General features: G+C 45.1%; 1 protein-coding gene across 3 annotated transcripts in view; it reads left to right on the top strand.

Moving 5' to 3' along the window:
- Positions 1–12,721, top strand: part of CCDC85A (coiled-coil domain containing 85A) — an 84,225-nt gene extending 71,504 nt beyond the window's left edge. For 2 of the 3 annotated variants that reach the window (XM_030490436.1, XM_030490434.1), the window contains one exon: positions 10,680–12,721. In XM_030490436.1, the coding sequence (XP_030346296.1) occupies positions 10,680–10,729 (50 nt within the window). In that variant the 3' untranslated portion in view covers positions 10,730–12,721. Of the gene's footprint in view, positions 1–3,179; positions 3,300–10,679 lie in introns of all 3 variants that reach the window. The other variant, XM_030490433.1, reaches the window with a different exon arrangement.
- The last annotated feature ends 1,561 nt before the right edge of the window (positions 12,722–14,282 follow it).

The raw sequence follows: 14,282 nt of genomic DNA, 5'->3' as shown, positions 1-14,282 counted from the left end.
CTATCCAAAACATGTGGACAGATGGGATGCCTATTTTGAGTGGCTGAATGCAAGTGCTGTGTTTGGAGCTGGAGAAGAGGAGGAAGGGAACAGGATTTCTCCTCCATCCTCAAGGTCTACTCAGAATCCAGCTGAAATCTGGGTTGGGCAGCAGCAGAGAAGGGACTCAGTATGAGGAAATTCAGGTCAGGTTTTGGTGGAAGGTTAAACATTGCCATGCTCCCCACTGGCAAGCAGGAGCTGTGGTGATAGTCTGAAAAGCACACTTCTGATCTCCTAAGGCACCTTGTTTTCAGACAGCTCCGCTTTGGCAAAGTGCCTTTTCCTCTTGTTTTGCTTCGCTGCCTCAGAAATTCATAACGCAGTCAGTAGCACTGGGCTGCCTTCAGGCTCACAGGACTTGAAGAATAAGAGACCCACATTCAGACTGGTCCCATCCCCAACCCCAAAGCTGTCCTGCCTTTGGGGAGTGGCTTCACCTGAGATGAGAAGTCTCTGAGCTGGAGAATGGGGCTTCAGGGCTGCAAAACATGCCTTATTGTTAACAAAAAGCAGATGTCTTTTACCAAGGACAGAGGGAGAAGGATGTCCACAGGGAAATACAAATTTTCAGCGTCCTACCAACACGTGTTGAGACACTGCCTGCTTAAAGCACTGTGTTCACAACAAGTTTCTCATTCTCATGAGATGCACATGGCACAGAAGAGGCTGTGAGGACGCCTGGAGGGGAGGAGGCCTGAACGCTGAGAGCAGCACAATTCGCAAGAGTTTTGCATTTTCTCATATTCAGGAGGCTTTAGATGTACAATCTGCACTAATATTCCCAGCCTTTTCGTAGCAATATTTGTATTTTATCATTCAGAACTGACCAAAACCTTTGCTGGCTCTGGAGTCAGTAAAGAAACAGAATACTCTGCCTTATAAAAAACCCAAAGCTGACTGAGGGAATTTATCCTAACCCAGAATTGCTCCAATCTGCTTTATTACCCCTTTTCCTTCCCCCTTTCATTTCCTTTCCCAAAGTATAGCATTAAGTCTGCGCAGTCACTAACAGATCTATAAATCCTTCCCAAAGAAAAATAAGTCTTAAAACTCCCTCCATACATCACAGCAAATTGATAATAGTCATTGCTGGGGAGAAGTGAAGGATGATACACTGCACGCTGCCCTAAGTGTGTGCTGCTATTGTCGGCCTGGTTATGAGACCCATTAGTCCCCACTCTTGTGGTTCACACTGCATCCACGGCTTGGCAGGAGGGCGTCACGGGAAGATGAGTTTCTGTATTAAATGCAGACTTAAGGTACCTTTTCCATGGGCTTAACATATGCAGCAGTCTCATTTTATTACATTTTTTCAGGGTTTTTCTTGAATCTGTGAGGTTCAGTCCTGCAGACACTTGCTGGGAGCGAGTCTAACATCTCTCTCCAACTGCCTGACAGGAGGATGGAGCCAGGAGGGGGCTGGTCTCTGCTCCCAAGGAACAAGGGATGGGACAAGAGGAAACGGCCTCAAGCTGCACCAGGGGAGGGTTAGATGGAGATGAGGAACAATTCCTTCCCCAGAGGGTGCTCAGGCATTGCAACAGGCTGCCCAGGGCAGTGCTGGAGTCACCGTCCCTGCAAGTGTTCACACCCCGTGTAGCCGAGGCCTCAGTGCCATGGGTTAGTGGTGGCCTTGGCAGTGCTGGGGAACGATTGGACTTGATGACCTTAAAGGTATTTTCCAACCTTGTTGATTCCATGATTCCATGTTCAGTAGTTGCAAGGGTTCTCTCTGCGATGTGCCCTGTTGGCAGTGTTGGTTGCAAAGGCCTGGGCATATCACAGAATCATAGAATCATAGAATGGTTTGGGTTGGAATGGACCTTAAGATCATCCAGTTCCACCGCCCTGCCATGGGCAGGGTCCTGAGGAAGCCATGCACAGCAGATAAACCTGCTTTGGGCTGGGGTTCTTCCCAGTTACGCATTTGCAGGCAGACTGGATCTGTGAAGCTCAGCTCATGCCATCTCTGTGCCCTTTTTCTCCCACAGCCACCTTCGTCTTTCCTATTGTTTAGATTATAGACTTCCCCCAAAGACTGCAACGTGCTTCGTGCTTGCTCAGCGGGACACGTTAGTGCACATCAGGGCACTGATTCTGATCAGAGGCTCTTCCCACTGTCATTATTTTTCCTTCAGAAATGCATTTCCCACACACTCCAGCAGGAATTACTGCTACATTATTTCTTAACGTTTCCTACAGTGGTTCTTGCTTTGTAAGAAAGGAACTTTTCATCTCTCAATCTTTGAAATGTTTTTCTTCTTTATGTTTCTCTTTGTTATAAAACAAAGTTGTGCGTGAAGAATGACAGTGAAGAGCAGGTCAAGCTGAAGGCACCTCAGAAGCATCCCTCTCACTGCAGCTATCACATTGCTGTCCATGCATGCAGCAGGGGTATTTTTAGCACTCCTCTGAAGCAGGCTGCTTGCTCAGGTTACTTCGGCACTGCAGTCGCTCCAGGAGATGCTTTACATCCTGCAAAGTTTGAGATGACTGAGCTCTAAGAGTTTCTGTAGCTTGTGTTTGTTTGCCAGCGTCCTGAAGAACCCTTCAGGTGTTCACTGGGAGGAAGAAGCCTGTGAGGTTGTCACCGTTGGGTATAAACTGACATCTCAAACAGGGGAGATTCAAACTTAAGAAAGGGAGATTTAGGTTGGATATAAGGAAGAAGTTCTTCCCTGTGAGGGTGCTGAGGCGCTGGCACAGACTTTTCCCAGAGAAGCTGTGGCTGCCCCATCCCTGGCAGTGTTCAAGGCCAGGTTGGACACAGGGGCTTGGAGCAACCTGCTCTAGTGGAAGGTGTCCCTGCCCATGGCAGAGGGGTTGGGACTGGATGAGCTTTAAGCTCCCTTCCAACCCAAACTAATCTGTGATAAGAAATTTTATTCCTATATCCTGATTTTTGCCTTTGAGCCTTTTGAGGGCCTTTTGAGAGTGTTTGGGTGACACTCAACAGTAGCACTTGAGATACCTCACGTGGATCTTGGTGGCTGTGGCACAGAAAGAGGGAGACTTTGGAGTGAAACATGCCTTCAGTGCTTCTCAGCCTTTTAAAAAAGAACAGTGACTAACTGACATCTGTTGTAATTAGTTGCCAACCCTTTTCTTTATTAAATAGTGTTTAATTTCTTGCGAAGGATCCCATTAGGATGCCAGGAGGGGCGGAGGGGAGCTACTGCTCTGCAAACGAGCCAGCTAGCATCAGTGGACATGGCTCAGCCTCTCAGCAGTCTGACTCAGTGGTAAATGCTCTGAAGGTAACGCTCCTCCGGTACAGTCCATGCCAAACGTCCTGTCTGTTCTCCAACACGTGTTGTATTTGTCTTGGCAACATTCCTGTGGACACCACTGGGATGTTACTGTCATGAGTGAGCTTGTTGTTCTGTTTGTCACTCATTGCATCTGTGGACTGTGTGTTTCTTGGGGCAGGGATCTGGCCCTTCCAGTGCGGTCAATGCTGGTTGTAGCTGCTCTCCAAACTACTTACACGTGTACAGTTTTATTTTGAACCTGAAACTGGTGGTTTTCCAAACGAGGAAGTCTTTCTACTTCACCTAGGATGCCTGTTTGTTCTCCAGTGGAATATAATGGATTCCTATAACCCATGCAGAGAGAAGTACTTTAATGCAAAGATAAAGCCAATGCGCATGGTGTATTGATAATAGAACTAACTTGGGCTGAAGACCGTGCATCATGATCCCAAGGTCAGTGTTGAAACGTCTTTGAGAGCAGATGTGATTTACTCTGAAGTCAGGGTTGGATTGCACAGACCTGTGTTGCCTTGATAAACAGCAATTGCCACAAGCAAAAGAGGGGGGAATCTGTGAGTTCTTACTGATGTCAACAGTGAAACCATGCAGTTAATGAAACTTAGAAAGCCATTAAAGATGCAATGGTTTATCAGCTGATCTGAGTCAACCAGTGGCTGAATTCTCTGTCCCATCACAGCAGGGGCATCAGCTGTGTCTGTGCTCCTCCAAAGAGGATCAAAAACTGATGGTGAGCTGAGCAGAGAGCAGGGACTCTCTGTTCCTGCCTCCTAGTGCTGGCTCTAATGTGACTGTTCCCTGGTGCTTTGCACACATCTTCTCCTGGACTTCACCCATTAGCTAAACTGCTGTGATACTCATTTGGTTAAGAGGGTGTTACTCCCCTCCTATACACATACTGCAGGGACATACTGGTTCCTTGGAGGGGGCAGGTCTGCACTCCTTCAGGGGAGAACTGGAAGGGACTTTTGTAGACATTTGCTCTGTTTGGGGGCTTCGTGGAGATGCTCAGTGCACAGCAAGAGCTCTGGAGTGCTGTTGACTTGCCTGAGTTTATGCACAGAGTGATTATCTGCCACATCCCTGGGTGACATTGACTTCTCCTCCGTGAAGCTTGAGGAAATAGGTTTATAGAAGTGATCTGTACACAGATTACAGCAATCAGATCCCTTCCTGTAACAGAAAACCTGGGCACAGCAGTGCTTCACCGCAGCCACCTCGCCTGGTTTCCTGGCATTCCAAAGGGGGAAGCAGCAGCAGCAGAGTGCTTGAGCTCCTCTCCATGTGCACGCAACTGCAGGTCCCCTCTGTAACAGCCACCTCTGCCCATGTCCCCGTCAGTAGCACTCTGCCCATGAGTGCACTGGTCTTGTTCTTGTACAGGAGAGGACATAGGATGAACCACCAGCATTCCTGGCTGGTGAGGAGCCTGCATTAGCAGTCCTCAAGGTCCTGTGTGCATCTCCCTTATACTTCACCTGCTGTTGCCTAGAAAATAAAGCTATTTTCTAGGCAAAATAAAGTAATTTTGTCAAGAGATCATGCATAATTATCAGGAAAAGCCTTTTGTAGTTCTCTTAAAATACCCATTGGCAAAGACACTTCCCTGAGTGGAATCTTTAACAACATGCTCTTGATAACCTGTAATAGCTGGTTGGTGTAAGTGAAATATTTGAACAATGGCTGATACGTTGGTTGCTGAAATGGATTGATAAGAAATACACAGAATTTAGTTCGATATGATGTGAAAGCTCAGCCTCGAGTTTGCTAGGAGGTATTGCAGCAGGCAAAAATAGATATAAATGATACTGGTATATTCAAAATGGAAAGCGAGCTGTCAGCTAAACAGACTGCCCTACCTTCCCCATTCCCAGCCAGGCAGGAGACCCCGCTGTTTCCCGGAGTGGAGCAGATGGGTTTGATCCTGCCTGTCTGGGGAATGCAGAGCTCCCACTTGCATCGCTCAGCAGAATCAGATGCAGGAAGAAGAACAAGCCAGCCTCAGGAGCCTGCTTTTCCTTACTCATTTGGCCATTTGGAATTCCTGCAAGAAAGAAATAGTTGTTGTTATAAAACCCCATTGTTAGCGCGATCCCCTTCTGCACAGCAAGAAATCTAAAGAGCAGGAACGTGTTTTAAAGGAGCAGATCCAGAAGAAAACAGAGGGAGGTCGTTGCTAAAAATAGTGTGGTTTTTTCCTGAGCAATGAAGAGACTTTAAAAATAATTGTAACTACCTGTGACTGTCCCTCTGATGGAGACAGTGGTGAAAGAGAGGGAAGAGCCTTGCCACACAGCTGCTCTGATACAAGCTTTTCCATGGCCTGATCCATCATTCAGGGTGGTTGAAAGGAAAAATTGCCTTGTGCATCCTCATGTGGGGCCTTGGCGATCTTCCCCACCCTGCCAGTGGTTATGGGATTATTCCCTATGTGCAGGTGGTATCCCTAGGGATATATAAGTAATTATTTCACATATCACGATGTGTTTGTTTCCTCTTGCAAGTTGTATATGACCAACCCGTGTGCTTGTGCATGGAGGTGTGCGTGTCCCACACAGGTTTGCTTTGCAGACCAGGGATTATACTTATGGAATGATGATGGTTATCTAGTCTGGCTTCCTGAATAACCATGGGCACAGCCTCACTTGCGAAACTTGCACTGAGTTTTCCTATCCTGAGTTCAGTGTCACCTACTGGAAACTCCACTGTGCCATCTACAAATGGAATTGAGGTATGCTTTAACCAAAGGTCTGAGGGTAAGTATAGGAGTTGCTGCAGAAAAGTGAGTGTTCTGTGGCACCCAGGAGATCAGGCAAGAAGATTTACTGATCCCTCCTGCCGTGCAATCCAGAGCACTGTAATCACTCTAATTACGTCTAAGTGCAATTGGTCAGTTTTATATATATGCCCATACTCAGGAGGTCCCATGAAAGCTTAAATATACTATTGCTCCTATTTGTGGCTGCAAAACAGATTTGTAAAATAACATTTCCTTTTATTAAATATACCCTTGTCTTGAAAGCTCAGGAAAATATAAATCCGCAGGTTTTTAAAGACTCCTAAAACTCTTACCACTACCTTAGTGAGACAGAAAAGCTGTGGCTGGAGCAAAGTGCAGTCTAAGTTGAAGGTGTTTCATTTTTTATCCCACATTGAGCCTGGAAACACCTGAAAATGCAAAGTAATTTTTGTTTAAATGTTGACAAGAAGCCCTTGAAGATGTTATATGGAAATTAAGTCAGTGACTGTTTCTGTAATACAATTACTGGTTTATTTGGAACACTGATTTTAACATGTTGATTAGTATTGATCACTAAAGTCTGTGTGTGACAATGTACGTGGGATGAAGGACTGTATGACTCAGCTGGCCTGAATTCATCCTTTGGAAGGATAAATCTGGCAAGCATGCTGAAGTCTGGCAGCCTCAGTTTCCCCATCTGAGCAATGGCACCTGTGAACTTTCCTGCCTGCTCTATTCCTTTGAAAATTATGGATACAAAAGCAGTTTCTAACTAATACATATTTAATAGTAATCCATAAAAGTCCTCGCGATGTAAGCGATGCCACTTCTAAAATGCTAACCTTGACATGATCAATTCAGTTTTGTAAATCCCAAATATATACCTGGATTCTGCCTTGTCTCTTTGTTCCCCAGGGATTCAAAGCTCTGCTGCTGGCACTGAAATGCTCCCTTTCCTTTTGACTTTTATAATCTATGTATGATTTGGCTATTGATATATTATTATACTTTTAAAAGAGTTGGTTATTTCCTTTCTGGTTTTACTTTTTCTTAGGTTCATCTAGTCCATGTTAAAAGTGGATTTGTGATAAACTAATTGTAATGTTTCTTTCTTTTGCATTCTTATTGCAGTTCCTTCCTGTTTGTAGCTCACTGTTTTGCTGCAGCTTTATGCACTGTGGGTGTTTTACATGAAACATTCGCCACGGCATCATTTTGCCTGTAAAAACAGTGGAAAGATGACAAATTTCATTTTGGGCTCTTTAATAATCTGTGTATAATTTTGGTTCATGGTTTTGATTCGTAATTCATGTTGTAGGAACTTTACAGTGTTATATGATCACGTTGATATGTCATTAAGATAATGGATGTGGGATTCCTCCCCTCAGGGATGAGCATGTGGTATTGGTACTATCGCATCAATGTATTTGGGAATGTTTTTGCTTTTTATTTATATACTTGTCTTAGGAGAACGCAGCAATATGTAGTAGCAGGTTTAGAGGTAGTTTATCATGTCATGGAGCAAGTCCAGAGGAGGCCCCGGAGCTGCTGCGAGGGCTGGAGCAGCTCTGCTCTGGAGCCAGGCTGAGAGAGCTGGGCTGGGGCAGCCTGGAGAAGAGAAGGCTCCTGAAGCGGACACCTTAGAGCAGCTCCAGTGCCTAAAGGGGCTCCAGCAAACCTGGAGAGGGGCTTTGGGCAAGGGCCTGTAGGGACAGGCCAAGGGGAATGGCTTTAACCTGCCAGAGGGGAGACTGAGATGAGCTCTGAGGCAGAAGCTCTTCCCTGTGAGGGTGCTGAGGCGCTGGCACAGACTTTTCCCAGAGAAGCTGTGGCTGCCCCATCCCTGGCAGTGTTCAAGGCCAGGTTGGACACAGGGGCTTGGAGCAACCTGCGCTAGTGGAAGGTGTCCCTGCCTATGGCAGAGGGGTTGGAACTGGATGAGCTTTGAAGTCCTTTCCAACCCAAACCATCGTATGTATTAGTGAGCATGGAGCATTTCAAAGCCCAGGAATGTTTGGACCAAGTCTGGAGGGGTGCTCTTCATGACTTTCCTCAGATTACTGGTAAGTTTTGTTCACAAGGCTGCAGCAGGCTCACCTGGGCTGGGAACCAAAAGTAAGATGGTTTATACCCTATGGGATTGGCGGGGTAGCTGCGAAAGAGGGAGCCCAGAGTTCTCCAGGAATACTTCATGCTGCACATGAAGTGCCACTGGCCTCAAGTGCTACCCCAGCTGTCAGGCGATGTAGCTGCTCTCACCTGCAGCTGGAGTTCAGGTTTCTCCTGGCTTCCAGGGAGAAGATTTCCCCATCCTTTTACTCTGGTGTGTTAGAAGTGAGCTAGAAATGAATTGCCATGACTGTATCATGAACCTTACAACTGTCCTTTATTCAGCCAAGGATTCTGCTGGAAATCTGAGTGAAGCTTGTGGCACTGGGCTATTTGTCATAACTATTTAAAACACATTCAGGAATGCTTAAACATTATATTTTCTTTTCAGTGCTTGTAAATGCAAAGTAATTCCCTTAGTGCTGCTTGTGACAGGTCGGTGTTGAACTAGTGAACTGATATCATGTACAGCTACCATGACTGTGCCAAGAACTGCACACATACCAGCACAAAAGGAGAGTTTGGTGATAAATCTATAGAAATTTAGCCTATATCATCCTGTGTTAATAAAATTCCTGTGATGCCTTCAAGACTCAGGTATCTGTTGCACTGTGTGTGCAAGCAGAAGTGGTTGCTGATACAGATTTCTTCATTTCCCACCCATCAAAAAGGCATGAGTATTGCTTCTGACCCACCTGAGCAATTCTGCTGAGGCTGTTGGCTTTCCAGGGCTGTCTGGTGTGTGTTTGTCCTCTCCTTGCAATCAGGGTCATTTGTTCAGCTGGAGATAAAGGACTTTGGGAAGTGTCACCTTTTAGTTTATTATTGTGTCAGCATTAGCTGCTTGGTAAATATTGTCTAATGTTTATTGACCAGGAAAGTTGTTGAAATCAATGTGTAGGTATAGTGTGCCTCCTCACAAAGCTATCCAAGAGACCTTTCCTTTTGATAATACTAAGTTAGGAAAATCAGCAACCAAAGGTTGGAACCTCATCAGATCCAGCCCTCAGCCATTTCCAATGGCACTTCCATAGACAGCTGATGCAGGAGGCTTCACTGAAAAGCCATTTTTTGTGCTTTCATCATAGCAAAATGTTTCACAACACATCAAACATGGCTAAAAGACATTTTTGTGATGGTAACTTCTGATTTTAGGCTGTAAGATGCTGGTCATATGGAAAGTTTGCAGGGTTTGGGTTGTGCCCACCCATTAGAATTAAAGACAGTTCCTTTAAAGGACTTTAATTCATTTGGTCCTGTGTAGTGAGACTGTAGTCATTGCTTTCAGCCTTGGAGTATTTCTGGTTTTCATGCTTACACTCAGGTTTTCTTCAGCAAAGGCTCAGAGGAACTGGGTTATTTTCCCTCTCCTGCACAGAATAACAGTAGGACCTTGGGGTTGTTCTGCCTTTGCTCATCAGCTGTAGGAACTGTCTTTTCAGGATGTCAACTTCCCAGGATCCAGCTGCTTTGTGTTTATTCAGTTCCAGCTAATGCAATCTTTTTGCTCCTGGGCTTTAGGCACTGTTAAAATACAAATAATAGATAATGACAAACAGTTTTTGCCTTTCCTGACAATCATACGGCTGTTGGTCCAGAGATTAATGAGGGTTTAGCAGCAGTTCTGCTTTAGCTGGTTGCTAGTTGATACTTATTAAACAAAAATAATCTTAAGCTGCAACACACAGTGTTGGTGGTAATCGCCACTCTTGGTTTTGGTGGTCCCTGGAAGAGATGCTCAGTGACACAACACAAGCTGCTGGTTCTCCTGCTTATAATCAGTCCACCTTTATATACTTTCCTAATTTGGGGGGGTATAACTTCTCTGCATTTCTAACTCCATAATTGTAACATGGGTGTTATACCGTCATGAATGGGAGTAGATGTGAGCCTGAGGAAGGAAACCTTTATAATGTATTGTCCACACAAAGAAATAAATCACTCACTTCTACTGAATTGCAGATTTTGCTCTGGTTCAGCAAAACACACAAGCATGTGTAGAACAGTGACTACATGCACACTTCCGCTGATCTCAAGGAAGAACAAATGAAATCAACACTTTTAATGCCTTGCTTGATTGTAAGAGAACAAGTAAATTCTTTGGAAAAGAGGAGAACTGCTCTGTGCTTTTGAAACTGGAAGTGTTTAGGCTCCTTTGGACTGAGCTTCGTGCTTCTGAACTGCATTCTGCAAGAGATGTGTTGAACAGTTTCAGTTGAGGCCTGTAAATGCCCTCAGTCTTGTACCTGAAGCATAAAACACCCTGGTGATGCACGTGCCAGTTCATCTGTCTCTGTTTTTAACCATTTTTTCCTAGAAGCATGTGCTTTCTGTGTTCAGAAGGAATGTTGTACCCCTTGAGAAATACCCTCTTCTCCTGTTGTGTGGCCCTCCCCTGTGTCCTTACCTGTGCTGCATGGTCTGCGCAACGAACGCGTGGCGTTTCCAGATGCATGTCTGTATGAACAATGGTACATCTGAACTGGTGATAACCACATCTCTTCCATCCCTCCCTTTAGGTTGTGTGGAGGAAACTTGGAGATGCTGCAGGGTCGTGCCCTGGAATTAGACAACATTTGTCAGGAAATCAGTATAAAGGACCTATGTAAAAGGCCCTGAGCAAGTCCTCTCGGTGAAGAGAAGGAGTTTGAACTGCCATGAGAGCGAAAGAACTGGCTGTGTCCACAGCAACTTCCAGCTGATGACAGGGTGTCTGTATGCACTGCAAGAGACTCGGTTAGAAACTGGTTGGGATTCTCCCAGAGGTCTCCCAGAGGAGCCGTGGTGGTGTCCGTGTCCCCTGAGTGCTGCTGTCTGGGTATACTGGCTACTGCAACGCTGCTGCTGCCTCGTCTGCCAACACACCACATGTAGGAGCACTGAGGTATTCCCACCCTAACTCAAAGATAATCGGGATTCTGCAGGAGTTACATGATATAAGTTTTCTTTTGCTTAGTTACAGTGAATCTTTAGTGAAATCTGAATGAATTTGCCACTGGATTTAATGGAGGTTTTTCACCAGACTGGAGAGACATTGATAAACTGTGCCTTTGGTCTCCGCAGTTATGAGAAAGTCACCTCTTAGTAACGCACCCTGCAGTCTGTAAAGTATCAGTTAATGGTGCTTAGGCAACTTCCAGGTGATTTTTTTGTTCTTTTGCTTTGGTAGAATACCTGCCTTTGGAGGTGCTAAAAGACCATCAAGTCTCCTAAACAGCCAGTAGTGTAGCATAACTACAGTCCTTGTAGTGAAACACAATTTCTTTCTAAATGAAAGTAACGATAGCTTTCTTTTCGATTCACTTTGATGCACATCTTCTGAAGACGTGTAGGATGTTCGCAGCCCTTTAATGAACAGAATACTTAGGGATTGCTATTACAGGTCTCAAATCAGAGTGTTTTTCTGGAGAGTATTTTCCAATTGTCAGGATGCTAATTTCTACTGTTTAATTTAGAGACACGCTGGTTTATTTAACAAGAGTCTATAAGGATCTAAAAGATTGCACTGCATTATATATAAAACAAAAGCTTTTCTTGCCAACTGTAGCGTTGTTTCAAAGAAAAAGGTTTTATTATACTCAGAGCATGTCTTTCATTACTATGAGGCAGAAAGCTCTTGTTCAGATTGCCTGAGATTTGACCAGACGGCGCCCTAGATGTGCTTAGTTTATTTTTATCTATGTGTATGATACTAGTTGTGTGTAATGAATTGCAACGAATAGGTATTTTGTGTATATCTAAAAGCAACGATAGTTTCATGTATGAATGTGCAACAGGCTTGTGACTGAATGCTGTTGCTGAACTTTTTACTATAGCTGAGCATCAAAAAGACTAATAAAAGTTAAACATGAAAAATAGGAATGCAACAATTCCTGGGTTTCTGGTTTGTTCTTGGTTACTAAGATTTGAGCCAAAGGCAGAACCTGTGTTTTCTCTGAGCTTGCAACATGCTGTATTCGTGGGCTACCTGCAGTGGAATGTAGCTGGGTTGCTGTACAATCTTTTGTTATCTAGGACTATGGTGTAAATCTGCTAATTGTCTTCAGAAAAACAGTGTGTTAATTTGCAGCAGTAATTCTACTGGTTTCTGTTGTTAGTTTTACTTGGTACCATTCGATGTAAGGCCTCTGATCCAGCATTGCTTTCTCGGGCAAAACTCCTCTTCACTCCTTCTCCTTGAGTTGGAAATGCAGAATCCGGCCTTCCATTTTGAAACATTGCACTCTTGTATCAGTTCTTATAGATATATATATATAACCCAGCCCAAACAGCTGTCTGTTATCTTTACATGTTGTTTTCTCCCATACATATTGTTTGCATAGTTAAACTACAATTGTTGTATTCCTATATCTATCTATATGTATGTATGAAACGATGTAAAACCCGTACTTGTACCTGCAGGATGGATGTGCAGGGGCTAACCTGAGGGACACTGGTCTTTTGACACGACACTTGTGTAAATTTTGATACTGTATTAAAACTATTTTTTTACAGTTCTGCATACGATTGGGTATCAAGTATCTGTGTTCAGTTAGCAATGGTAATAAATTATACCATCTCACACTGTTTGCTCTCCTTTAATGACTGAAGCCACGAGGTGCTTGGCCTTACATGAGGTTTGCTTGGAAGGAGCCGTTTGAAAGGTTTCCTGCTTGGTTGAGAAATGAGCTGCACGTTGTGGGGTTTTGTTCACTTTCTCTCCAGGTATCTTTAAAAACATCCCAGATCTGTGGACTTGCTTCTGTCTTTTATGCTAAAGGAGGTAGGTGCTGTATGTATGATGTATGGAGAGTGGGGAGCCAGGGACATGGGTTAGTGGTGGCCTTGGCAGTCCTGGGGTAATGGTTGGACTTGATGATCTTAAAGGTCTTTTCCAACCTCATTGATTCTATGATTCTATGATTCTATGCAGCAGCTCCAGGTAGCCACCAGCTCCATGCCCCAGGGAAGGTGTTAAGTCCCCAGCTCTGCTGCAGCCCCAGGCACATGTGCTGGGTTTTCCTGGTTTTCCTCCCTGCTTCTTGCACAGAGAGGCTCTGGGGCAAGGGTGAGGCGACGTGGAGCTCCCGCAGCCGTTTCGCTCAGGTAAGAGACACAGGCATGTTGGGGGGTACTGGGGAGGCTGGTTGTGTCCTGCTGTGTGTCAGGGGCCTCCTGTGCCCAACACATCTCTGGATGCCCCTGGACCAGCTCCCTCATCCCCCCTCCATGGGCTGCAGAGGTGAGGGGAAGGTGCTGTGAAAGGGCTGCCTATCGCTGCTTGTGCTGGCGAGCAGAAAACTGAATTTTCTGTGAAAAACCCAAACTTATTACAATCAATATCGTGAAGCTAATATATTGTTCTTTGTTGCCCAGAGAAGCTGTGGCTGCCCCATCCCTGTCAGTGTTCAAGGCCAGGTTGGACACAGGGGCTTGGAGCAACCTGCTCTCGTGGAAGGTGTCCCTGCCCGTGGCAGGGGGTTGGAACTAGATGAGCTTTAATGTCCCTTCCAACACAAAGCAGTCAGTTACTCAATGATTAAATCTTGTGGGGGTCCTGAAAATGTGGCTTACTAAGAGGAGAAAGTGGGTGGTGTGGGGACAAAGAGGGACAGTGCTCTTGAGGGTCCTGTAGCCTGGTGATATGTCTCTGTGCTAATGAATAAAAACTGCTGTAGTAGTTATGGACCTTCACCTTCATCTGTCTTGCTCTCTTCCCACATGGTTAGGTGTTCTTCAGTAAAACAGAATCTTGCCAAGCCTCATGAACTTCTTGTTCAGTTGTTTTTAGCATAATTCTGCTTCAGTTGAAAATCTGCACATGTTGTTACAGGGCCATTCCCAGCTTCTGAACTGAGCATCAATGAGCTCTAAAGTTCACGATGTGAGTGAATTTTAAATAGCTCTTGCACAGCAGATGTAGTGGTGGATTTCACATTCTGGAGTGGAGAAAAGCTGCTCTGCTGAAGGATTAGGAGGTAAAGAATGGCAGTTTGTTTTCCAGCAAGTGAATGGTTCCAATGGAGCCCGTTCCCCAAGGGTTGCAGTTGATGGACATGTTTATGGACACGGCACAAAGCCCTTTGGAACGCTCTGAGCACAGCCACCCCAAACAGCCCCTGCGGCACCCGGCCCCATGCTCC

This window comes from Strigops habroptila, chromosome 6 (genome assembly GCF_004027225.2).
Source record: "Strigops habroptila isolate Jane chromosome 6, bStrHab1.2.pri, whole genome shotgun sequence".
Lineage (NCBI taxonomy): Eukaryota > Metazoa > Chordata > Aves > Psittaciformes > Psittacidae > Strigops > Strigops habroptila.
The sequence above is the reverse complement of the archived record's forward strand: the minus strand, read 5'-3'. Positions and strand labels throughout refer to the sequence as shown.